The sequence below is a fragment of the Suncus etruscus genome, chromosome 4 (genome assembly GCF_024139225.1).
Source record: "Suncus etruscus isolate mSunEtr1 chromosome 4, mSunEtr1.pri.cur, whole genome shotgun sequence".
Classification (NCBI taxonomy): Eukaryota; Metazoa; Chordata; class Mammalia; order Eulipotyphla; family Soricidae; genus Suncus; species Suncus etruscus.
The window spans coordinates 110,352,635-110,378,780 of record NC_064851.1 but is presented as its reverse complement, the minus strand read 5'-3'; the positions used below and the strand labels follow the sequence as shown (position 1 = coordinate 110,378,780).

At 35.9% G+C, this 26,146-nt stretch overlaps 1 protein-coding gene across 1 annotated transcript in view; it reads left to right on the top strand.

Moving 5' to 3' along the window:
* NEIL3 (nei like DNA glycosylase 3) overlaps positions 1-23,287 on the top strand; it is a 45,879-nt gene extending 22,592 nt beyond the window's left edge. Inside the window, exons 3-10 of the mRNA XM_049771297.1 lie at positions 2,218-2,352; positions 2,654-2,867; positions 7,731-7,805; positions 10,082-10,248; positions 13,479-13,648; positions 15,213-15,633; positions 21,546-21,720; positions 23,105-23,287. Of these exons, the coding sequence (XP_049627254.1) occupies positions 2,218-2,352; positions 2,654-2,867; positions 7,731-7,805; positions 10,082-10,248; positions 13,479-13,648; positions 15,213-15,633; positions 21,546-21,720; positions 23,105-23,287 (1,540 nt within the window). The remainder of the gene's footprint in view (positions 1-2,217; positions 2,353-2,653; positions 2,868-7,730; positions 7,806-10,081; positions 10,249-13,478; positions 13,649-15,212; positions 15,634-21,545; positions 21,721-23,104) is intronic.
* The last annotated feature ends 2,859 nt before the right edge of the window (positions 23,288-26,146 follow it).

The window sequence follows — 26,146 nt, the reverse complement described above, 5'->3', positions numbered from 1 at the left end:
TACCCCCACATAGTTGAGTATCTCCCATAGTGGAGATAATTCTGTGTCCAGACCCATCAATTTATCTAATAAGTCAGCTTTACTATCAGTGTTCCCACTTTGAGTCTGAGGTTCATTCCAGTACCAGTGTATTAAAGGCCCAGATATAGAGTCTCTGAAAAGGGCCGAAGCCCTTCAAGGTTGAGTCTGAGGTTCATTCTTGGTAGGTGGCATCTTTTGTAGAATGGGCCAGCTCAAAGAGCCAGTTGAATTGTGGATGGAAGGAGCTTAAAAAGATTAACAGAAATAGAAGTAGGGATCTAATAAAATGTTCCTAAATTTGCTTAATTATAGTAAGGAATCAGTATTGAATTTATGTGTGTCCTAGTCTGGAAAAGATCCAAATGGTAATTTTTATATTTTGTACCACATTTTTATAACTGGGTTTCCAAATTTTCTTGTTACAATAAGATTTTGTCATTGAAGATATGCCATTTACCAGTAAATACAAAATTCGTTTACTTACTTATTTGGGCTTCATAAACATTGGATCTAGCTGTTTGATACAAGTAAAACAAAAGAACACTTAAGATTTTTTCTGTATGTCTCTAAATTAAATAGATTTTAAGATAGTAAAGAGTATATTTATCTGAGTCAGGGTTCTCATTGGGATTACTGCATTCAATTTAGGTCTTAACCTTTGAGGTTCTTTTTTTTTTCATGTGGGTACAGTTTCATTATAGAAAGTGATTTAGAATCTGCTTTATGAGCCATGAAGCTGAAAAGATTTTTTGATATGATGGCTTCTGGGCATGACAGTTGTACACCTTTCACTAGGGTTGAGGCTCCATAAGCTAAATTATGAAATACTTACAGGCACACATTTTTCCTGTCAAGAACTATGGGGCATGTAAAATGCATTTCTGATTGATAGTGGGGCACCTAGAGTTGAAAACCCACATTTTAAAAGTTAGACTGGTTAACCTTGTACAATACTGTAACATGGTGCTTTGGAATTAGCAGCACAGAGCAGTAACAGTTGCTGCCCAAGGAGCCATATTTATGAACTCAGCAAAGCTGTGAAGAGAAAGATTTGAAAAGCAGAACACACTATTTCATCTTGAGCCTCAGTTTGGATTTTCATCACTAGCCACACAAAATCACTCTTTTTTCTTTATTATTTTTTCTTGACATGCTAATCAATCCATTACAATCGGGTGAATTTTTCACCTGTGCATTGGGGCTTTCAAGTTAAATGTAAATATTTATAAATGCCCATCTTCTACTACCTGGAAAGGTAGAAGAAAAATAAGTTTGGAAGACAATAGCATGTTGAACTGTTCTCTTTTCCTTTCTTCCTTTTATGTTGTGGAAGACTTTGCCAAAATATATATATATACATATTTATGTATGAATATATATAAAGTCATATATTTGGCTATACAATGACATATTAAATATATATACTAGGGGCTGGAGAGGTGGCGCTGGAGGTAAGGTGTCTGCCTTGCAAGCGCTAGCCAAGGAAAGACCGCGGGTTCGATCCCCTGGCGTCCCATATGGTCCCCCCAAGCCAGAGGGGATTTCTGAGCACTTAGCCAGGAGTAACCCCTGAGCATCAAATGGGTGTGGTCCAAAAAACCAAAAAATATATATATATACTATATTAAATAGATATAAAAATCTATATGTGAATACTACATATATTATACATATATATTTTATATATTAAATATATTACATATATTTAATGTGTCATTGTATAGTCAAAAGCAGTAAGGAATAAGTGTCTTAAATCGTAAATGTTATCTGGGAATTCTTTAATATTTCCAATCCATTATGGCTTGTAATAAGGAATTTGAATGCTAGTGGCTTTATAACATTTCTATAAGCACAAATTCAGGATCATCTAAATACAGTCATGTCTTATCCCAAAACTTTGAATCTGGGAAGAAACTAAGCAATATTCATTTGACTATTTCTTGAGCAAAAGATACTTAACCAAAAAAAAAAAAAAAGGAGTTTTTGTTCTTGGGCTTGTTAGGACATAGATATTTCTCTAGAATGTAATTTATGGGGTGAAACTGATATAAAGCCATACAAAAATAATAGATAATATTATGTATTGTTTTCTGCCATTGAAAATAGCTATTATAGCTCATGTTTTGCTGTCAACTGAAAAGGTGAGAAAGTAAAAGCATCATTATGTGATACAAAACAAGTTTGCTTGTTTTGTAGGATTCATTTTGGGATGAATGGCTCCATCATGATTAATCCTTGTGGCTCTAAAAATAAGAGCAGAAATTTTCCTGTTTTAGAGTTGCAGCTTACCAAAGACTTGATTTGTTTCTCTGATTCATCAATAGAACTCAGGTAAGGAATAAAACCTGGACTGAAGATGCAGAATGGCAGATGTCGGGGTGTGTGGGGAGTGAAATAAATAAGAAAAGTAAATAAATAATAAGTCCCCAAGTAAAGTGCTTTTACAATGGATAAAACCTTTTGGTAAGAGAGGTTAATTAATATAGTTTGTTAGTTTCTTATTGCATGATTATGTAACTCATAACCCGATTAACATAATGTGTATATATTTTTATATCAAAACTCTTTTTCAGTGACACTGTGAAATATTAAGCAGACGTATGATAAATGTTCTTTATATTCTTTTCTACAGAAACTCAGCAGAAAGCCAACAGAGAATAAGAATGATGGAAGAATTAGATGTCTGTTCACCTAAATTTAGTTTATCTAGAGCAGAAAGTGAAGTTAAGAAACAAAAAAGCCGGATGCTGTGTGACACACTGATGGATCAGAAAGTGTTACCTGGGGTAGGAAACATCATCAAAAATGAAGCTCTTTTTGACTGCGGACTCCACCCTGCTGTTAAAGTAGGTTGGGGTTATTTTTTCATGGTCCCAATATTTTTAAATACCTTGAAGGGACCCTTGTGAGTTAGTTAATCTATATTGCAGTAACACATTCTCCACACACTGAGGGTGAAGGGTTCTCCTTAAATTTTTGCTCTTGTCGACTTCCTCAGGAGGCCATCTCTGAATATTCTATTTTCATGGGCTATGGGTAAGTTTCATAATCTCTTAATTCCTGTGATCCTGACCCCAGATTTGCATTGCCTTTTTTTTTTTTTTTTTTTTGCTTTTTGGGCCATACCCAGGGGTTACTCCAGGCTATGTGTTCAGAAATTGTTCCTGGCTTGGGGAACCATATGGAATGCCAGGGGATTGAACCAAGGTCTGTCCTAGGTTAGCACATGCAAGGCAAACACCCTACCTCTTCCACCATTGCCTTTGATTTTCTCCAGGCAATTTACAATTCACTTTCAAATGTAAATAGTTGCTTCATATTTATTGCTTAAAATCTGCCTCCTTGCATACAATTGCATACATACTTGCATACAATTTCTTTTAAGGAAAGTGACTCTTGTTTACAACTGTAGCCAGCAACCTAGAATACAAGTGCCTGGCTCAAGGTAAACAACAAAGAATTATTGTAGGCTATTGGACTCAGCTAAATTCACACTTTCTCACACTTTTCTGTTTTTCTAGCATATTAAATTTATACTCTGTATATCCTTATACTGTTTTTTTTTAAAAAAAGGTTTGGTCCACATCCAACCATGCTCAAAACTTCCTTCTGGTTCTGAACTTAGGAATCACTCCTAGCAGGGCTTGGGATAACCAAATGTGATACTTTGGGCAGAAATTGTACAAGGCAAGGGCTCTACATGTTGTCCTAACACTCCAGGCCACCATGCATTCTTATTTATAAGTAATCAAAATATTAGACGTTGTTCTTTCAGTGAAATAGAATGGAAATCAGGTAACAGAAACTGAGGAATATTTGAGTGATCAGTGGAGAAACAGTAATTCAACACAGGTTTATTTTAACCCAGGTTCAATCAATCCCCAGTACCATGTATGGGCTTCTGAGCCCACTAGGAGCAATTCCTAAGCACAGAGCTAGTAGTAAGCCCTGAGTACTACCTGGCATGTTCTAAAAACAGAATAATAAAAATCTGATAGTTCAAAGGAGATATTAGAGAAATAAATAGGTCTTTGAATTTTGATGTGTTTATTTTTTTATTCTTTAAATGGTAAAACTTGAAATTATATGTTGAGAAAAAAGAAAAAATTGTTAGAAATGATATAAAATCATAGAAAAGAGAATCTGCTTAACTAATAGGACAAAAAGTGTGAGAAAATTAGATGGTAAAATTTGAATATAAGTATTTGAGTATAAGTATTTTCTGCTTACTTTTTATAAAAATCTCAATCAGTAAGAATTAACATTTATTTTAGAAACTACTTTACAATTTTTTTTAGAATTGATTTAATACCTTTTGACACATGGAACAAGCTCACCAAATTTCCACCATATGAGAAAAATAAAGCAGAATTTTAGTACAGAATGAGCTTTAATTTAATTAGAATGAGATTTCAAAAGTCACTTAGGCATCAATAGATTTTTTAAAAAAGAACCCAGGATATTGATATCATAAGTATTGTTATTGCTTCTGATAAACTGAGAATTTACTTTTCATCTGTGCTTTTAGTCAGCCATTCATCTCGTAAAAGGTCATATGCCCACAAATGTCTGTGGGTTTAAAAATTAATGACATTTCTGAAGTTTCGCCATTATCCCCTCAAAGCACACGTACAGTTATTGCAAAGTACAGTGCAACCTTTTACTGAATATAAGGTGAGGTAAGAAATTGAGGGAGGTTTAGAAGTGTCTGTGTTTTCAACTCTCAATTGTTGAAAAGCATCTGTTATATTGTTCGAATGATTATGTTGATTAGATGATTGCATGTTTTAAGAGTTTCTGATGAATTGCTTTTTAGTGTCTATAGTTAAGCTTGTATTTATGTTCATAAAAAAAGAAAAGAGTATCAGGTAGGATTTCCTCTGGAATTATCCATGATAACACAGACCAAATAATTAACATATTTATAAAGGTGGTACTGAAATGTAGGCCAGACTGTCACCAAAGGATTTGTTTGGGGAGGTCCAGAAAGGTGGCTCAGTTAGTAGCGCATCTGTGTCATACTTGTCTTGAACCTACCTATGACCTCAGGCTAGTTCCTGGCACTAAGGAAATATGCAACTTCCAAAACACCACAGCTACAAGTTTGCTACCCCAGGAGCTCAGCAACCAAAGCACCAAATATACAGCATATCCAGCATGCACTAGCCTTCTTCATTGCAACAACCTGGTGCTGAACATCTACTCTTACTTACCCAATCCCTTCTAGTTTCTGTTTTTCTTTTCTTCCCCTTTTTCCTCCTTCATACATTTTAAAAATTTAGATAGACATTTCAAGGTAGATAGTTTGAGAAGGGAGTAGTAAGGGTGTTTTAGGTGCTTAGGGCTTTATTTTTAGCTCTGTACTCAGGAGACCATAAGGGTAGCTGGGGACCAAAAAGTCAGTCCCATGCATGGTGAATACCCTACCAATTGTGCTATCTCTCTGGCCCCTCAAGGTTGCCAACTAAAGATACATGGTATTCTGAAGGTAATATTGAGTTCAATAAATACTTAAAATTTATCATTAAGATTGGTCTTTTGGCCAGTACTCTTTACCTACTTGTTTACTCTCAGCGGCCTCTTGGCCTCTTCCTTCTTTCATTGTGTAACTGTGGTTGATACCATACTAGGTTTCTGATTAGTTCCCATAAACGGTGACAATTGAGTCCACTGTCTTAAGTTAGATTGTTTATTTTCCCCACTCTTTATCTTTTCTCCTCTTTGTGAACTGTTCAATAAGGTATTTTGGTGAAAGAGTCCCTCTCTATCTTTCCTTCCCTTTGTTATTTGTTAAATAAGGAAGTTTGTAGAAGTGTCCCTCCATTTAACGTTTATATAAGAACCAAGTCAATTGGATTGTTGGACTTGTTCTAGCATCCCCATAGGCACCAATCTTGCTATGTGATACTGTTCTTACTTTGCGTAGGCACATTAAAATGGGAAATTATATACAAACACGTTCTTATCTTATAAAGATGGGAACACACAAATTTTCTTAAACGGTGACAGTTGTGTCCACTGTCTTAAGTTAGATTGTTTATTTTACCCACTTTTTATCCTTTTTTCTCTTTGTGAACTGTTCAATAAGGAATTTTGGTGAAAGAGTCCCTCAGTTTAATGCTTATGTTTGAACCAGGTCACGGGGATTGTTGGACTTGTTCTTGCAGCCCCCTTATGTGCTGATAATGCTAGGTGGCATTATTCCTTGTTTGCATGGGCACATTAAAATGGAAAATATTATACATACAAACAAGTTCTTATCTAGTAGAGATAGGAACACACAAATCTTGTGGTGCAATGGAACCTTACACCCTGAACATTGGCATGATGACCTGGCACAGGCCTCAGAGGTTTGGGCATTTTCCAGTCACCCCTGAACCAGGGAAGCCATCTACGAAACATCCAAATTTATTTATGACATCATCTGGAAGCAATCCTCTAACAGGGAAGACCCTACTGCTGCTTTGACATCGATTTACTCAAAAGAGTCTTCCCTTAACACAGAAGATTTAAACAACAATAATGACCTGCGTATTGGACAGGGCTTTCTGCATTGCCCTTTAATTGTGAGTTGAAATTAGATGCCGCTCCACACCATCCTGACTTCAATGTAGGATATACAGATTCCAGGATCTTCAATACAGAAACATGATGCCAACAACAGAGACTGTGAAAAATATAACTGTATGGGCACTACAGAGAATGACCGGGATTGAACAAACTAGTTTGCCTGGAGCCTAGAAATGGTCTTATGTCAGGAAACTTCAAGGGTGGGTCTCCTTGTACTTAGGCCAAAGTTTTTCCTTTCCATGACCCCCATACTTTGGTGGGCCCATGCAAACGATAATTGCCACTCTAACATTGTTTTTACAGTGCTCCTTTGACTCTAAACCTGTAAGAAACCACTAGTAAAAATATCTGGAACTGCAAAAAATAAAATGGTTTACATTAGTGTTAACATATATGCTTTTAGTTACACTAGCATTCTGGGGGATAAAGGAGGGAGATAAGGGATATATGCTTGGGAACAGTAATGAAGGGAGGACACACTGGTGGGTGGAAAGGCCCTCATTTATTGTCACTGTGTACCTTACATTATCACTGTGTAAGGTTTGTAATTCACTTTCGCCACAATAAAAAAAAAAAAGATTGGTCTTTTGGGGACCGGAGAGATAGCATGGAGGTAAGGCATTTGCCTTTCATACAGAAGGTCGGTGGTTCGAATCCCAGCATCCCATATGGTCCCCCGAGCCTGCCAGGAACAATTTCTGAGTATGGATTCAGGAGTGACCCCTGAGTACTGCCGGGTGTGACTCAGAAACCAAAAAAAAAAAAAAAAAAAGATTGGTCTTTTGGTTGCCAGAGCAATAGACCCATAGGTAGGACATTTGCTTTACATGTAGCCAACCTGTTTTCCATCCTTGACATCCCATATGGTCCTCCGAGCCTGCCAGGTGTAATCTGAGTGCAGAACCAGGAGTAACCCCTGACATCCTTGTGTGTGCCCCCCCCAAAGAATACTTTTTTTATTTATATGAATATCTAAAAGTGAAACTTAATGAGGGTATATGAGAACTAGTGCTCTAGAAAATATGCATATATTTCAATATATGTCTATATTTCAATATGTCTATATTTTTTCTTATAACTGGCAAGAGTTATTATTTTCCACAATACTGAAACTACCTATATGTGTTTTCTATTTCAAGGTTTGTCAGTTAACAGATGAGCAGGCTCGTCATCTTGTGAAAATGACACGTGATTTCAGCATTCTTTTTTACAGGGTAAGAGGAAACCTTTGTTGACTATGTGTTATGCCACTGCTCCCCTTTTGTAATGCACCAAACATGTTGAAGTTGTATGTAGCCATCTAGTGGTAAGAATATAGAGATACAAGAAGGGTAAGAGGCATGTTATCGACATAACTAACATCTTGAAATTTTGGGTCATAGTTCAATCCAAACTTATCTAACTAAAGTCATAGTTAATTTTCTTGATCCTAAAGTGTGGAGGTGCCATGCTGACATTTTATTCAGGCTCCAGTTCTATTATCAGCCCTATAAAAGTCAATTTTTGGAAGCCTCAAAAGAGACTTTGGGATAAGAAGACTTTCAAAGATTTTGCTACTTGCTATCAAATAATCCACATAACTTATCAAAGTCTAGTTTGTTTTCTGGTCAAATGTAACAATACTGTTTCTTATCTATCAGAGACTTTTAGAGAATGAAATAAATACTAGCTAAAATTAAATTTTGAAAGTTGCCTAGATGCCTACGCTTTGATACTCTTATAGAGCTCAGTAAACACAATTTGTCTTTTAAATTAAACATCAGTGCTCCATAGATAGTAAAGCAAATAAATTGCTTGTTTTGAACATACCTGAACCTGGTGTGATCACCAGTATCCCAAATAGACTCCCAAGTGTGACCAGCTCTGATCCCTAAGCAGAGTCAAGAATAAGCCCAAAAATCAAAAGCAAAAGAAAAATAAGTCATCATATTTTTTCCCAATGGGCTATCTTATTTATTCAAATTATTTAGGTTTTCAGGAATCAAACTTAGAGCCTCATTTATGTAAGACATGTAATTCTTTTAGAGGCCAACATCTCTAGTTCCCACATTTTCTTATTTTGGGTTTTTTGGGGCCACACTCAGAGGCACTCAAGGGTTACTCATAGCTCTGCACTCAGGAATCGCACAAACAAGCTCGGGAGACCATAAGGTATGCCAGGGATCGAACCCAGGTTGGTCGTAGGTTGGCTGTGTGCTAGGCAATGTCCTATCCACTGTGCTATTGCTCTGGCCCAATGGTTCACACATTTTTATTTTTAAGTGCCAAATCTGTGTATAGCCATTAGAAAAAAAGGTATTTTAAGTATTTTTCATTAGTTAATGTATTAATGAATCTTGATTCATATACTTGCCTTCAGTATCTATAGGTATTTTAATTTATTTTTTATTTTGATTTTGTCTTGTTTCTATATTTATTGTAAATTAAGCACTATATCCTCTGTACTATCTCTCCAGATGCTATTTTAATATTCTATATGATAATTTATTTTTAGAAAGTTGATGATAGCAAATTTCCTTTTTTTGCTGCCCATATAAAGTATTTCAGTTTTTTTTTGTTTTGTTTTTGTTTTTTTTTGGGGGGGGCCACACCCAGCGGTACTCAGGGGTTACTCCTGGCTGTCTGCTCAGAAATAGCTCCTGGCAGGCACGGGGGTCTACATGGGACACCGGGATTCGAACCAACCACCTTGGTCCTGGATCGGCTGCTTGCAAGGCAAACACTGCTGTGCTATCTCTCCAGGTCTTAAAAGTATTTCAGTTTTATGCTAACCTAATATATTTTTGTGTCATTTTCAGTTTATACATAATAATTAGTATTTTAGATAGTATCATATTCGCACTCTGATATAAAATAGCATATCTTTTTGTAGGAGCTTGAATGTATGTAAGCAGAATAAGACTGAAAGAATACTCAAAAATTTTTTTAATAGAATTTATGCCAAATGGTACAAGATTTCTGTTAGGACAGCATTTGAATATCTTGTTTACTCCTAGTAAAACTGTACTATTAAAAATAAAAACTGCCTTTTGTCAGGTCAACTAAAAGCTGATCTTGTTAAACTTTTCTCTTAAAATAAATGTTCACACTAAGTGAACAATTTCAAATGTTCAAAAACAATCCAATTTAAAACAAAGCTGGTCTTTTCTGTGACCACATAATTAAGTTCAATTAAAAAAGCTCAAAAGCATGAGATGTTTTAAATTACAAAAATTTTGTAATCCATTTAGATGCAAGGGAAAAGTTAAGCACATCATTTTGATATCCAGTGTTGTAAAATTGATTGAATTATTTTCACAAATATTATTTAACAAATATTGTTAAATGCTTCCAGTGCCTTTTTTCTAAGATGAAAGAAAAGATAATACATAGCTTGTAATATTTAGAACTTATTTCCAGATATGACTTTCAAGAATATACTTTTGACTTCTTAGCAACATTGTCTGTGACTTGCATTATTTTTACACTTATTATCATCTTTGTTTTGCAGTGCAATAAAAGTGGATCTGCCATCTCCAAACATTATAAAGTTTATAAGCGTTCTAACTGTGCTCGATGTTGTAGCAAAATAACTGTGTGTCGTTTAGGGGAGAATAACAGAATGACATATTTCTGTCCTCACTGCCAAAAAGAAAATCCCCAAGATGTTGACATACGGTAAGATATCTAATGTGACAATATATATTCACCCCTTTTTGCCCTAATTATTTAGGTTAAAGAATAACTGAATAGCCATCAAATTATCACTGAATGTAACAAAAACCTAACTCAGAAGTATCTGAACCACTGAAAGAAAATAGCAAGTACATTTTTCAATAACCCAACCATGCCAGAGATCATTATGGAATTAAGTTAAAATAATCTCTAGTAAAGCAATTAATATCAGGTTTTTACCAAGTGATTATCAAAAGGTATAGATATAATATATAACTAAAATGTAACTCTTCAAAAATAGTTATTTAAATACAACATTAAGAAACAAAAATTTTTTGTAGATATTATGTTGGTCTTTATTTTGTGAAACAACAGGCTATTATTGATAGAGCAGACTTAGAGTCTACTACTAGCCTTATGCATCCCAGAACAAAGGAGATGACCCTGGATCCACCTATGATCTTATTGGGTCAACTGTAGACTAGGGCTTTAGCTCTGTTGACCTCTGACTTCCATCAGCTCCTACTCTGACTAGTAGAACACAATTATGGTTTGGCCTGCTGGAATTAGTGGGAGTGCAAAACCAGTGTGCACTCTCATGATGTCCTCTTTACCAATACACCGTTTTCCTGGCAAAATAGTATCATCTATCCCTTTGGGGGAAGACTGTGAAAAATAGTAATATAGAGAGTAGTTACATAGCGATATGTGATTATTCACTAAAAGAATCAGTATAGACATGGAGTTTATTAAATAGCACAGAAATTCAAGGATGTGAGTTTTTTTGTATGTATCCCAAAGGAAAAGCATTGTCTTAACTTGGCCTAAAGATAGAGATTTGGGGTTCAGTAAGTGAAAAAGTGAAACATTTAATTGAAGAAAAGGAACTTAACCACAGAGCATGAATTATTCCTAGGCATGGCTCCTGGAAGGAAGAATGGTGGTGGTGGTGGTAGTAGTAGAGGTGGAGGTGGTGGTGGTGGTGGTGGTGGTGGTCGTGGTGGTGGTCGTTGTCGTCATCATCGTAGTAGTAGTAGTAGTACCAGCAGGAACAGCAGAGGAGGAGGAAGAGGAGATGGACTAAGAAATCATAATTTTTGTTCTGAGAATGGCTCATTGTCTTGCCTAAATCAGTTTGATCTGTAGCATCATTAGAATAGAAAATTAAGAGACTTAAAACCTATGGATGATCAGAGGGCCAGTACTGGAGTGAAGGCACTTGTCTAGCATCCTGCTGACCCATATCAAATCCTGGACACCACATATGGTCCCCCAAGAACACTCATGGTTCATTCCTCAGGAGAGGAGGAGGAGAATCCTCTAGAGGGCAATGATAGTTACTGGACCAAGAGTATCTTTACATTCTTTATCAGTGAGATTAGAAAATGACCTGTTAGCTTGCCAGTGAGTGGTTGATAATGCAACATCTTTAATGTCTGCTCAGCAGTTTTGTACCTACACTCTTGCTATCAGCAGAAGCCACAAGACCAGAGATTCTTACTCATGAGGAGGAGTCTTTCTTGTGCCATGTGTTGTCAGTGGCATCCATGCACCTGGATTACAAGGCCAAGAATTGCCCATATATTCTGGGCTCTAGTATCAGCTCCTCTGCTGGGGTTGCCTCTACCAAACAATTTTTTAAGGTATACAAATTGTTGAACTCCCTCTAAAGGTTAGGAGAATCTATTTTTCTGCCTGTGTGTCTTCATAATCATCCCAATCCCTAACTCTCTGGTCTTTTGCTAGTTTTGTAGGAGCACAGATCACAATGCTCAGGAGGTCCTCCTGAGTTACTCTGCACTCAGGAATCACTCTTGAGGGTTCTTAAAGGACTTTATGAGGTTCTGGGGACACATGCAAGGAAAGCACCTTCCTCTCTGTGCTATTTCTCTGCTTCCATCTCTGTGTTCTTATTTCTTTTCTTATGTCTCAGATATTTCTCTTTGGAGATCATTGTGCCTATCCAGAGACTTCCTAGATAACACAGGATTCTTTCTTCCCTCAAGATATTTAATTCCATATACAAAGATTCTCTTTTTTTTGATAAAGGAATTCCTCATAATACAGTAGAAATTTATAAAACAGTTTTTAGTATTATGTCTTAATAACTTTGTGGAGCTAATGTACAACAGATTAGGGGCCAGAGAGATTCATGCAGGTAAAGCATTTGCCTTGCATGCAGAAGGGTGGTGGTTCAAGTCCTGACGTCCCATATGGTCCCCCAAGCCTGCCAGGAGTGATTTCTGAGTGTAGAGCCAGGAGTAACCCCTGAGCACTGCCAGCAGTGTGGCCCAATTCCCCCCTCAACAAAAAAAAAAAGGTACAGCAGACTAGAAGCATGTAACTCAGTTTGGAATTCTTGTTGTACCTATGAAGTAGATTAGACAGTACTAATTGGTGAGTAAAAAATGGGGGATAAAAGCTGGAAAATTGCTCCTAATGCTTCTATGGAAGTCACTGAAATTATACATGTTATTTTGCAATAGGTAAACCTTTTTTGCATTATCACTAGAATGAGGAACTTAAAATAATTTTATTTCAGTATTAGATTTGGAATCAGAAAAAAAATCCATGACATTGGCATGGGTTGATCACATGATGTATTCTATGCATTTGACAGAGTTTATAGAGGCATTTATGTGACAAATATCCAAAAAATAGTTCCAGATAGATTTTCATGCTTTAAAAAAAAAGCAAGGTAGAACTTTCTTCTGTTTACTTTCAATGCTTTTATTTCTGCATAGATTTTCCTGACCCCAATTGGAATAATTTCATGTTTAGTTTTAGGGAAAAGTCTTTTTTATGAAATATATTTTTTTAAGAAAAAGTTCCTAGTGCTTTTTTCAAATAGCTTGTTTGTTTTTCAATTCAGCCACTTAAATATAAATAAAATGTTTGTTATTTCTGTCTTTAATGGCAATCAATAGAATGCTACTGAAATACTTTTGTCTTGGGGTCACATCTAGCAATGTTCAGGGCTTATTCCTGGCTTTATACTTAGAAATCATTCCATATAGGATGCTGCAAATCAAACCTGATTCAGCTGTGTGCAGGGCAAACACCCTCCCATCTTCTTTCTCTCTCCAACCTCAGCTGCTGAAAACATTTTATCCAGAGATAGAATGTCTAAGGATTTTGGATATGAGTAGGTCTGTAATAACTTCTAAAAATATCCAGACTATATAAGAACCAGGCAGTAATAGAAGTGTTTATGATTAAAAATTATTTTATAGAAAGCTACCAAGCAGGAGCACTGGATTCAGTGAGCGATCTAGCGGAGAGGGTCACCTTCTGGATTCTGTGGCAAGGAGGTCTGAGGAACATTGGACATGTGTGGCCTGCACACTAATCAATACACCTTCCTCTCTAGCATGTGCTGCTTGCCTGACACCACGTCCTATTGGTAAGAGACTTGTGTTATGTATGATTCTGTTTCACTCTAAAGAGGTGCTAATTCTATGGAGGTCCAACTTGCTATATTGTCCATCTTGATATATTTCATAACTCAGCGGGAAGCTTTCTTTCTAGGAGCTTTAAAAGAATTACCATCCTTTTTCCTATATACCAGTGTAATGTTCTGTTGAATATTTTTTTAAACAGGGAGGGAAAACATGCTTGTGACTTTGTATCTCAAAAAAAGAAAAAAAAAAGAAAAAAAGATGATCACATCTGTTCTCCACTATTTCTAATGAATTATTCAATAAAAGCTTTGTTTTATGCAGATTTCAGCAACTTTTGAGTTTGTTATTCAGTCCAAGTGTTTCATAAATTGAAAGGGAGGATTTCAGTAAGAATATCTTTGCAGGTGGAATAGAAAATTGCTGATTTTTTTCCCTCTTTCTTTATCCTTCCTACCCCTTGTTATTAAAATCTTTACCCAGACAATTGTACTGATTTCATTGAAATCCTTCAAAATAACTCTTTAGAGCTCACAATTTCATACGTTCAGAGAATGTAAAACCTCAGAGGAAACCTGTGATTAAGAACCAGCTCACTGATGTGGCTTCTATTGTGTTCTCAAAGTGTTATTTTTTTTTTTCAATTAGGGTTGAGGAAGTTCATTCTTGACTTATGGATCTGTGCATTGTGCTAGTTGTCATACAGTGTTTTGTTCTCTGGTCCAGAAAGGCGGGTCTCTTCCTTTCACTGGGTTCCAGAAAGGGCCATTTCCCTTTTCTGTCCCTCACTTGACAGTATCATCGAACAGAGAGCCCTCAGAAAATTGCATTTTGGGCTTAAAAATATATGGTAATGTTCTGCAGTTTTTCCATACATCTCAATCACTTTTCTCCCTTCATATAAAAGACATCTTTAATTACAGTGTGTTACAATTTAGATGAAAAAATACTAGACTTTGTTGCCTTTGTAACTTATTTTATATAAGCCTTTTATATTTTCCTATGTTCTCAGAAATATACCTATTATCATCTATCTACCCCTTAATTGCTAATCTAGAAACTTCAAACATAACCATCATCTTTAATCAACACCACTTTATTGGAGAGGATGTTGAGGGCTGAGGATCACAACCAGCAATGCTCAGGATTTTCTCTTAGCTCTGACCTCAGGGATTACTCCTGTCAGGCTCAGGAGAATATATGAGACCATATCAAACCTGAGTTGATATGCAAGGCAAGCGCCCTACCCTCTGTACTATCTCTATGACACCTAATTAACACCACTTTTATTAACACTTTGCCTACTAATAACAAAAATGACAATTGACTAACTACTTAAAAATAATACCAAGCAAGTAAAGATTTATTTACATTTAACTCTATGTTGCCTTAGACTGTTGAATTTTGGCACTTTATATAGTACTTTATTTCCTAATCAAAACATAATTTTTTATTACTCAAGCTAACTTTAGAGTCTTAATTCATATATTATTGCACTGTAATATGCAAGTTAAATGTGTCAAACGATAGTGTGTTCTAGATAAACTGCAAAATGATTTCTCCTTGCAGATTCTATACTCAAGAATGAAGAAAACTCTATTCCTTTTAACAACTTGGTAAAGTACCCTTGTAATAACTTTGGAAAGCCAAGTACAGAAGTGAAAATCAACAGGAAAACTGTATTTGGAACTACAACCCTAGTCTTGTCTGATTTTAGCAATAAATCATATACACTGGAAAGAAAAAAGAGCCAAAACTACTTACTCAATGTAGAATTTCAATCTCCTTCTTGTATGGATGCTGCTTTTAGTGATGTGTCATTCACCTCTGAGGAGAGAACAGGTTCTAGAAGTCAACTATATCACAAAGTAAATGTATCACCAACGGTCTGCTCTGGGTCTAAATTGTTTAACCCAGTGTATAAAAAAATGAAAACAACCCACGACTCATCACCAGATCTCACAAGCCAGAAACCTGGACTTTGTAAAAGGTAAAATGGAGCTTCTCACTTTTATCTTGAAAGTGCTGGTATTCATATTTAAGATAGTAGAAAGATCACCCATTGGCTAGGAAGTTGAACTGATATTGGTAATAATTAGAGACCATTATTGGAAGGAGAATCAAAACCAAAATTGCCTGTATCTGTTTTAAAAAAAAAATGTGGGTTGTTTTTTGTTTTTTTTTTTTCAGAAGGTCAGATTGATAGTATAACAGATAGCGGTATTTGCCTTGCATGCAGCACCCAGGTTCAATCCCCAGTGTCCTATAGGGTCTCCTGAGTACTGTAGGAGTGATCCCTGAGCACAGAGCCTGGAGAAAACCCTGAGCATTCCCGGGTGTAGCCCAAAATCAAAACAACATGTGGTGGTTCTTAAAAAATTTTTTTTAATTTATTTTTCCTCTACACACATTTTTGTGCTAAACAGAATATTTGGAAAATACTGAAAAAAATTAAAAATGTGTGGCTCCTCTTTCACCTTATAGTGTCAGTCACCAAGGTTAGCATTTTTAAATGTCTTTAAGGAGAGATAGTTCTTTCACTATCACTCATCAAAGATTATTAAGTGTCTGCTCTTCTCAGGAGAGAACTCTAAGGGAGATATCACTTGTGCTAAACGAATTGGCTAAATCTGATCCCACATTGGAATGGTGTTTTTTGAATTTCAATGAGAAAGAGGGAGGAGTTGGGCCACCTGCAGCAGTGCTCTGGGCTTACTCAGAGATCACTCCTGGTGAAGTTTAGGAGACCATATGTTGAGCTGTGGATTGAACTAAATCAACCTTATGTAAGGAGCTCCTGTACTCTCTCCAGCCCAGTGTTCTTTGTTTCAACTAAGAATTGGTATTAAAATAATAAGTAAGAAAAATACATGGTATTATACTCTAACTTACATTATAAGTATTATACTGCAAACTTATCTGTCTGCCAGATGGATCAATTATCATACCTCTATTGTTTTACTTGATGCAAAGCACATAGGAAGGAAATTCATACTGATTTTCAGGTTAAAAATTCATGCATTGATAATATTTATTGAAAAAAACTCAATCATGTGAATTCATTCTAGGGGTCAACCATATCTTATAGAATTCTGAAATGTTCTTTGGTCAACAGATGCACTTAATTCAAGCTTTGTATTTCTTTTTTTTTTTTTTTTTTTTGGTTTTTGGGCCACACCCGTTTGACGCTCAGGGGTTACTCCTGGCTAAGTGCTCAGAAATTGCCCCTGGCTTGGGGGGACCATATGGGACGCTGGGGGATCGAACCGCTGCCCATTCCTTGGCTAGCGCTTACAAGGCAGACACCTTATCTCTAGCGCCACCTTCCCGGCCCCTCAAGCTTTGTCTTTCAATACTAAATTTATCATCAGTTCATCTTGCTTGTCTATCCATGGCTGATTAATTAATATTTTTGTTTGTGATCATTTTTAACGATTTGATTTTCATTCAGAGTACTCCCAAAATGATAGACTTTGAATTGCTCTATGGGACCAAGCTTCTACTCTCTAGATCAGAATACCACCCTTCTATTTTAACCTTACTTAATGTCTCATGATGAAAGTTCCCGAAGGAGTTAGCGAAAAGTGTCTGCATTAGGAAGCTCTCTCATTCTTAAAAAGCCATTTCTCCTTTTGTAGCTAAGTGGAAAGAAGTAGAAGTGATCATTTAAAATTATCATGACACTCATTGTACCCCAATGAGATATCTTGACATATTTTTATTTTCTCGTTGCTTAGAAAATATAATTCTCAATTTTACGAATGAATTGGGGATTTAAAAAAACATTAATGTGGACTTATAGTTAAATGATTTCTTCATAAATCATTAGTAAGAGGTCATGTGACTAATCACACTGGCCAGCAATACTTAGAATTGTTGCAGGGTGTATCTGTGTTGAATGTACGAGCACTAAGACCGAGTCTATATAATCAATCAAGATCAACTAGCAGAATAAATGTCAAGTGATGAAATAAATTCACCCAGCAGCCTTTCTGCACCCAGCTACTTTACAAGGAATAAATTGCAAATTACTGTCATTTATTTCATTTTTCTCCTTGTCTGGCAGCTCTTATGTTCATCTTGTGGACAAGATGCTGTGCAGAAGTTACGACATAATATGATTAAAGCAGGTGGTTCACTCGGAGAATTTAGAGCCAGTTTATTTTTTCTTTAATAATTATATGGTAATTAATTTGCCTTTTGTTCTGTTAATTATGGATCTCATCCCCACATGATACATGCCATGTTGATGAGGCATATTTTCGGATTGGTCTTTAGAAATATGTACTTGAATTTGATCCAGCTACTGGGTTACAAATTAGATGGTTGAACCAATTTATAAGCAGTTAAGAATCAGTGCTAGAAACAGTTTCCAGTCTGTGTTGCAATTGTAAACACAGAGCAAAACACAGAAATCCATTTTCCAAGAGTATGCAGCTTAGGTTGATACTTTTCCTGGGGTGATTTGCAAAGGCTTACATAGTGGAGTGAAATTACATGAACAAATTTATTAATATTTTCTTATGTCTTCCACAATCAGGGGTGCCAAAGGTATGTGTGTGTATATATATATATTTCTCCAGTCATTAATGCATGTTCTAGCCTCATGTATACACTACTTCACTTGATAGAGTTTTCAGTCCTTAAGTACTTTAAAAATATAATAACAATAAACTGAGCCTTTGGAAAATGACTCACTGAACCTCTCCTTTAATTCTTGAAGTTCTGCTGACCCATGAAAGTCTACATTCAGTGAGATTGATCAGTTCCAAAAGATTTAAATATTATTTTTATCACAATGAATCCCTCAATCTATAAATTCATCCAGCACAAACTGATCAGTTTAAAATATAGATCTTTTAAAATTATAAATCTATACTTAATAATGTCCTGCTCATTCACAGATTTTTTTAGAGGTTTTCTCATCAATGTTCCTTGCATATTTATTAATAGGTATTTATTGAAAACCATGAATCATCAAGTAATTGTTGTGGTTCTGCTAACTAATACCTTAGCAAATTGCTTGAACGGAGCCAAATCCAGCCCAGCACCAGTATTTGTAACTGGATATTTGAAGATTAAAAATGTAAACTATTCCCAGCTGGTTTCCATATTTGCAACAGCTTTTCTCACACCACAACAGTGAAGTTGAGCAAACAGATGTAAAAAGACTCACACTTCTAAAATCAGAGCTCCCAGGAAAGATTTGCCACCGTCCAATATATTTATATTAATAGGCCATTTAAAGACTAGCCTTAGTATCCAAGATGATGGCTTTAAGGATCAATGTAAATTCAATTATTCTGTATGTTGTTTATTTTACAATGTGCTCAGCTGCATTTTTGAAGGTTTAAAAATAATAGTTGGAACAAAAAGAAACCAAGATAACTTCAATTAATCAGAACATTTAATTATCCTGGATAGTGTTTGCTCTGATCAAATTAAGATGAGCTGTGGATGCTTAGAGCTGATATGCTTGTGGTGACAGCAGCATCTCGGTTACAGAAACTTGGGATTTAGTGACTTAATGTGCCTCGGAATCAACCTTGGAATCTGTTGACAAACAGATTTGGATTTTGTGGGTGCCCTGGAGGAGTGACTGACTAAACATGCATTTCTTTGCTGCTCCCTAGTGAAGCTACTGTGTCTGCTTAGTAATTCACAGAGGAATAAGTGAGCAACTTGATATTTTTATTTCATTTCATATATGAAGCAAGATGACAGAAATAGGGGGTCAGAGGGGAGAAATTAGGACCATTTCTTTTTTGCTTTTAACTTCCCACTTGACTTTTTTCTACAAAAAAAGTTTAACTGGTAAAGAAATCTGAAGCTCTCCCTGCATTTATGCAACCCTGGAGATTCCTAGCTAGAATCAATTGGTTAGGAAATGATAACTAATTCTTAGCTAAGAGAGCTACCTTGAAAATAATACATTAAACTATGAAAAGGACAATTTTTGAAAAAATAATGCATTAAACTATCAATAAAAAAAAGCACATTCTGAAAAAAAATGTTCTTTCTTATATTGGGCACTTTTTCTTTCTTTAAAAAGTTTTTAAACAATGCTATTTATGATTCTCCTTTAACTTTGATTTTGAAGTTTCTTGACTTCCTATAACTTATTTGGATACTTATGTGATATTTAGTTTAAGTGTTCAATAGTCCCTCATTTGAAGGGTATTTGGTAAAATGGAAGTTTCTGGAAAGAGATGCCTATTATCTCTTAATTCTCCTTTGATTATATTTATCCTAAAATATAAGCCACCTCACCTGGAAAAACCCCATGAAGAAAACAGTTGGGGGTACCCTAGTATGATGATCTCCTTAGCAGCAGGTAGAATTACTTTCATATTTCACATCCTTTCCATATGAGCTGCTTCAATAACCACATTCAAACTTTTGGAGTCCATGAAAATCAGTGGAGGTTGACATCTGTTTTATGAGTGAGTTTAAACCTTCTGTTTTCACGATGAAAGACTTCATATGCAACAATTATTTTTTACCAAAACTGGAGCTAATATTCCCTTAGAATAAGAACAAATGTCTTGACAGTGCATTTTAAGAAGCAAAGAAAAGGCATTACTTTCTATCTGTGAATTTTAAGTTGTGCATGTGTGGGTATTTTTTTTTTAATTTTTTGGTTTGGTTTTTGGGTCACACCCGGCAGCACTCAGGAGTTACTTCTGGCTCCAGGCTTAGAAATCGCTCCTGGCAGGCTTGGGGTTCCTATGGGATGCCGGAATTCGAACCAATGACCTTCTGCATGAAAGGCAAATGCTCTACCTCCAGGCTATCTCTCTGGCCCGCATCCCCATTTTTTTTTTAATTTTTTTGTGTGTTTTTAATATAAGAATGCTATTTTCTCTCAGAAATTAACAAAAAAGAAAATAAATGAAATTTTTTGTTATTAAAATTTAAGAAACATTGGAGGTGGACTGAAAGTACAGAGAGTTGTGCAGTTTGCCCTGCACATGAATGACCCAGGTTTGATCCTGGCAACCCAGATATTTTCCTGAGTTTTCCCAGGAATATATTTGGACTGAGGTGTAAAATTCTGAGCATCGCCACATGTGCCCCTCCCCTAAAAATAACCACAATGAAATAATATACATAATAGACTTATTTAATTTGAACAATTTTTATCAACTCTTTCTTTTTTCTAACTAACCCTCAAGAAAGGTATCCTTGCATAATCTAAAAAATTAAAAATTTAATTTGAAAGCTCTTTTGCAGAGAGAAAATTGGGCTTACACAGGTAGAGAGGAAGTCAAGCTTCTGCCCTCTCTGCCCTGTGCATGGGATTCTCTTGATCTTAATCATGGAGGAGAACCAAGCTTCCCCATTAAGTGGACAAAATATACATTTCTGCTCTGCCAGGCAGCCTGGGCCTTCCTGAAATGTGATTGCAGCTATTAGAGTGGCTTTGATCAAAGCATAGAAAATTGTCTTTAAAGTAGAAATAGTGATCTCTGTAGCCCTGTCAGAGTCAGTGAGAAGTCTTGGCTACTGAGAAGAAAATAATTAGATAAAATTTTGACTCATTACTGTGAGGAGCCAGGAGGCTGCTAGACTCCAGGCTCTATTAAAGGGGAAAGAACCACCCTGAAGAGTTGATGCAGAGAAGAGCAAACACCCCAAATGAAAACACAAGGACACTGCCTGTGTTTCTAGGCTCCAGAAATATGTGTGCATTAGGTTCATAAGTAGCTTTGGGATTCGTTTAGATTTACCTGGCAAAGCTACAATTGAAATGGCTTGGCAATTTGAGTGATGACCGTAGGTAAACCTTGGTCCACATTTTGGTCCCATTTCTTTGTATTGGGGACATTCGAATGTGGGGCTTCGAGAAGGGTCTTTTTTAGCATGATTGTGCTGTTGTGATTTTGTAACTTATTGTTGCAGTGAACTTCAAAGAAATGTGACAGATGGTTCTCCAGCATTAAGTGCTGCCACTCCTCGCTGCAGTAAACATAACCGTCTCTGTGTGCTCCGAGTTGTGCGGAAGGATGGAGAGAACAGAGGCAGGCAGTTTTATGCATGTCCTTTACCCAGAGAGGCACAATGTGGATTTTTTAAAGTAGGTATAAGATTCATGCCAGCTCTTCAATTTTAACAAATTGCAATGTTTTTCAGGTTTTGCTTTTTTTCTCCTTTCCAAAGCCTGCTCCCTAAACAACTGAAAATTTAGAGAGCTTTGAGGCATGAGGGAGAAATCAAATGATAGTTAATTATTAAGAGTATATTGCATTTGTCGTTGAAAGCAGAAAAGTATAGTTCTTCCTTTATGAAAATAGATAGTAGTTGATTATCCCATATGACTTATAAACCAAGATAAAACTTATTTATTCCTAATTACAGTGCAGTGTATAATCTTTTGGTTTTGAGCACTCAATGGTGGGTTGAGTGCTCTTCACTCATAAATTGTTCCTGTCTGACTCCAGGGATCTTATAGGATGCCAGGAATTGAACCCAGGTCAGCCACATGCAAGACAAATGCCCTACCTTCTGTGCTATTGCTCCAGCCCCTAGCTACCAAATATTGACTTAAGAAAAAAGTCATAAGCATGTTAAATATTTAGGTAGAATTCTTTCTCTATCTCTTTCCTTCTGTAACTTTGTCTTAAAAATGGCTTGAGGTAAGAGATGAGAATTTGGGTTTCTTTATGTCAATATCTCTGCATTCCTTACACTAAACATTTCACTGAGTGTGAGTTTAATGTTGAGAGAGAAATACTCTTTCAAAGGCTTTATCTGGCACATACTGAAAAACTAAAGTTGTGATTTGATTCAATGCTGGGGCAAACTTTTGTTGTAGTTGGACATCTTGCAAGATAAAATATCTGTTTTCAATGAGGGTACTTTCCTAAAAATTTGTAGAGAATAATTTTCTATCATAATCCCATGTACAAATGGTCATGTCCTACTAATGGACAAATTTCCTCTTTAAAAAGCTTTTATAGGTGTAATGAAGAAAATTTTGTTCTCTTATAACATTACAACCTGCTTCATGCTTCTCTTAAAGTCAATATTAGCAATAATACAATGGAACTCAACTAGCCTACATAGTTCTATCATGGGTTCCCCTTTTCCTAAGAAATTAAAGATGTTTGGTGTTAAAATTATGACAAATCTATGACCTTCGTGGTTCTAATTAAAATAGACTTAGAACAGGAATGTTAGCAATTACTTTACAGCAAGGTTCTGTAGTTTTCAGTAATTCTCAATAAAACAGGAGCTCTCTGAATATGTCAACAGACAAAGAGAACTGCAAATGATAGCAACCTTCTGTGTGACTCAAGGACATCTGTAAAAAATAGTTCTTAGAGATAGAAACACTCTGCAGGACGGTGCCATGTTAAACATAGCATTGAAGACACTCGCAGTAATGAAATACACACAGGTTTAGCTGCTAATGCTCATAATTCGAACTTCCAATTAACAACTTTTCTTTTCTTCAATAGTGGGCAGATTTGTCCTTCCCGTTGTGCAGCCATGGCAAACGATCCATCATGAGAACAGTGCTAAAGATTGGACCTAACAATGGAAGGAATTTCTTTGTATGCCCCTTTGGAAAGGAAAAACAATGTAATTTCTTCCAGTGGGCTGAAAATGGGCCAGGTATCAAAATTATTCCAGGATGCTAATATTTTCTTTTTCATTAGAATATCTGGCATTCAGTCTCTTCAAACTATAGATCATGTTTAATCTCGTGGAAGTGAAAGGTGCCATAATTACTATATTTTTAATAAAATTTTTAATCTTTAATTACAAGCATGATTGTAGTTGGGTTTCAATCATAAACAGAACACCCCCCTTCACCAGTGCAACATTCCCACCACCAATGCCCCCCTTCCCAACCCCTGCCTATATTCAAGACAGGCATTCTACTTCTCTCACTCATCTAGATTGCCATGATAGTTGTTAATGTCATTATTTTCTTAAATGCACTCATCATTCTTGTGGTGAGCTTCATATTGTGAGCCAGACCTTTTTTATCTCTGGGCCTTATTACAATAATGTCTTTAATTTTTCTTAAAACCCATAGATGAGTGAGACTATACATGTGTCTCTCTCTCCCTCTGACTTATTTCACTCAGCATAATAGATGTGTAGGAGAATTTCATGACTTCATCTTTCCTGATGGCTACATAATATTCTATTTGTGTATATGTACCACAGTTTCTTTAGCCAGTCATCTGTTGAAGGGCATCTTGGTTGTTTCCAGAGTCTGGCTATAGTAAATAGCACTGCAATGAATATAGATGTAAGGAAGGGATTTTTGTTTTGTATTTTTGTGTTCCTAGATTATATCCCTAGGAATATAATTACTAATTTCATTGTGGAGTTCTTGCAATATCTGAGAACTATACATTTTATTGCATGCCATCTTTACATTTTGTTGGACCTATATGAATTTTTTAACCTTGAGAAATGCTATTTATGCACTGTCAAATATATAGCATATCCCAATTAAATGTAAGTACAATATGTTTAATGATGACAATAAAGTGTTTTTACCTCTTGAACTTGTACCTTCTTTTGGAAAACTTCTTTGTTAGAAGAGGATTATGTAATGTACTAAAATAAGATATTTTGTCCTGAATGAATAACTTTTTAGATATTCATAACAAAAAAGTGAAGTTACTTCTTGTTTTTAAAATCAACCTCAGAAATAAGATTTTTGCAAAAAAAAATTTTTTTCTTGATTTGTAATACACTTTGGTCAAAATAAAAGTTATTTAATTTTTTTTCTTTTTCCATTAGCAAATATCACATTATTATTAGATGATGCTAGTAATTTACCAAACCAAATACTTTTATATCTCTAAGTACATTTTCATAGAAAGACCATGAAATTTGGAGTTTAAAAAGAACATTTAACAACAAAAAATGTCTATTATTCAAAAAGAAGTTGATTCAAATGCTTCTAATCTTGATTTAAAAATTTTATTTTTAGATAATTCCATTTCAAAATATTAATTAGCATTTTCTTTTCTACCTGTTTGGTCTTTGGGGAACTTGGGCTGTACCCAGACAGGTGTTATGGCTCTTTATTTAAGGATCACTCTTGGCATTGCTCTGGTCACCGTATATAAAGGCAGGGGATTTGTCAGTCATAGGCAAAGCAAGTGCTTTGGCCCTATACATCTCTCTTGCTCCTCATTTATAGGTTTTATGAAGAAAGGGAAGTAGGATTTGGTAAGCCCCTTTTGACTAGTACCTGTGGTAGAGTATATTTTTAAATGGGTGCCTCTTTTAAAAAATGTTTTGGGAGCATTCCAAGCAGCGCTCAGTAGAACTGGGTCCCTCCCATAGATTCTTAGACAATTAGACTCAATATTCTAGCGTCCTTTTACCTTTAAATTGTAGATTTGGTGGAGGTTAATGTAACAGATCTTAGTTTTGTATTCTGGTTTGTGATTTTCATGCCAGCAACCATAGATCAAACTGAAGTTGTTTTGTGTGTTAGCATATCTTTAGGTTGGGTGTATAAGTTCTATCTTACATTTTATTTTCAGAGCCCTTGTGAGGTCCTGTTCAATTCTAGTTGCAGCTCTTGAGCCCCCCTGGTGTTGTCTGTGGGTATAGCATGTGCTCTGCATTCTGAAATCACTCCTGGTAGGGATCATATGGAATGCCTACATTTGTCTTGTGTCAGCCACGTGCAGGGCAGACACCTTTCTGCTGTGCTATCTCTCCGCCCCCCTGTTTCTTTCTTTCTTTTTTTTTTTTAAATTTAAGGAGTTTTATAGTTTATTGACGTTGTCAAGTGTAATAGCTAAAGCATTTTACATAGGTGAATGAATGTCCCTAAGGTAGACAGGGAATAAATTATATTTTCATTTCTTCTGATTCCCCATCTTAGAAAACTTGGTTTCATGGAGGTTAAGTTAGAGATGTGTCTTTCACTAATCATCAGGGAGATGCAAATCAAAACAACTATGAGGCACCACCTCACACCCCAGAGATTGGCACACATCACAAAGAATGAGAATACACAGTGTTGGCGGGGATGTGGAGAGAAAAGAACTCTTATCCACTGCTGGTAGGAATGCCGTCTAGTTCAACCTTTATGGAAAGCGATATAGAGATTCCTCCAAAAACTGGAAATCGAGCTCCTATACGACCCAGCTATACCACTCCTAGGAATATACCCTAGGAACACAAAAATACAATACAAAAATTCCTTCCTTACACCTATGTTCATTGCAGCACTATTTATCATAGCAAGACTCTGGAAACACCCAAGATACCCTTCAACAGGTGAATGGCTAAAGAAACTGTGGTACATATACACAATGGAATATTATGCAGCTGTCAGGAGAGATGAAGTCATGAAATTTTTCTATACATGGATGTACACAGAATCTATTATGCTGAGTGAAATACGTCAGAGAGAGAGAAAGACGCAGAATGGTCTCACTCATCTATGTGTTTTAAGAAAAATGAAAGACATTCTTGCAATAATAACTTTCAGACACAAAAGAGAAGAGAGCTGGAAG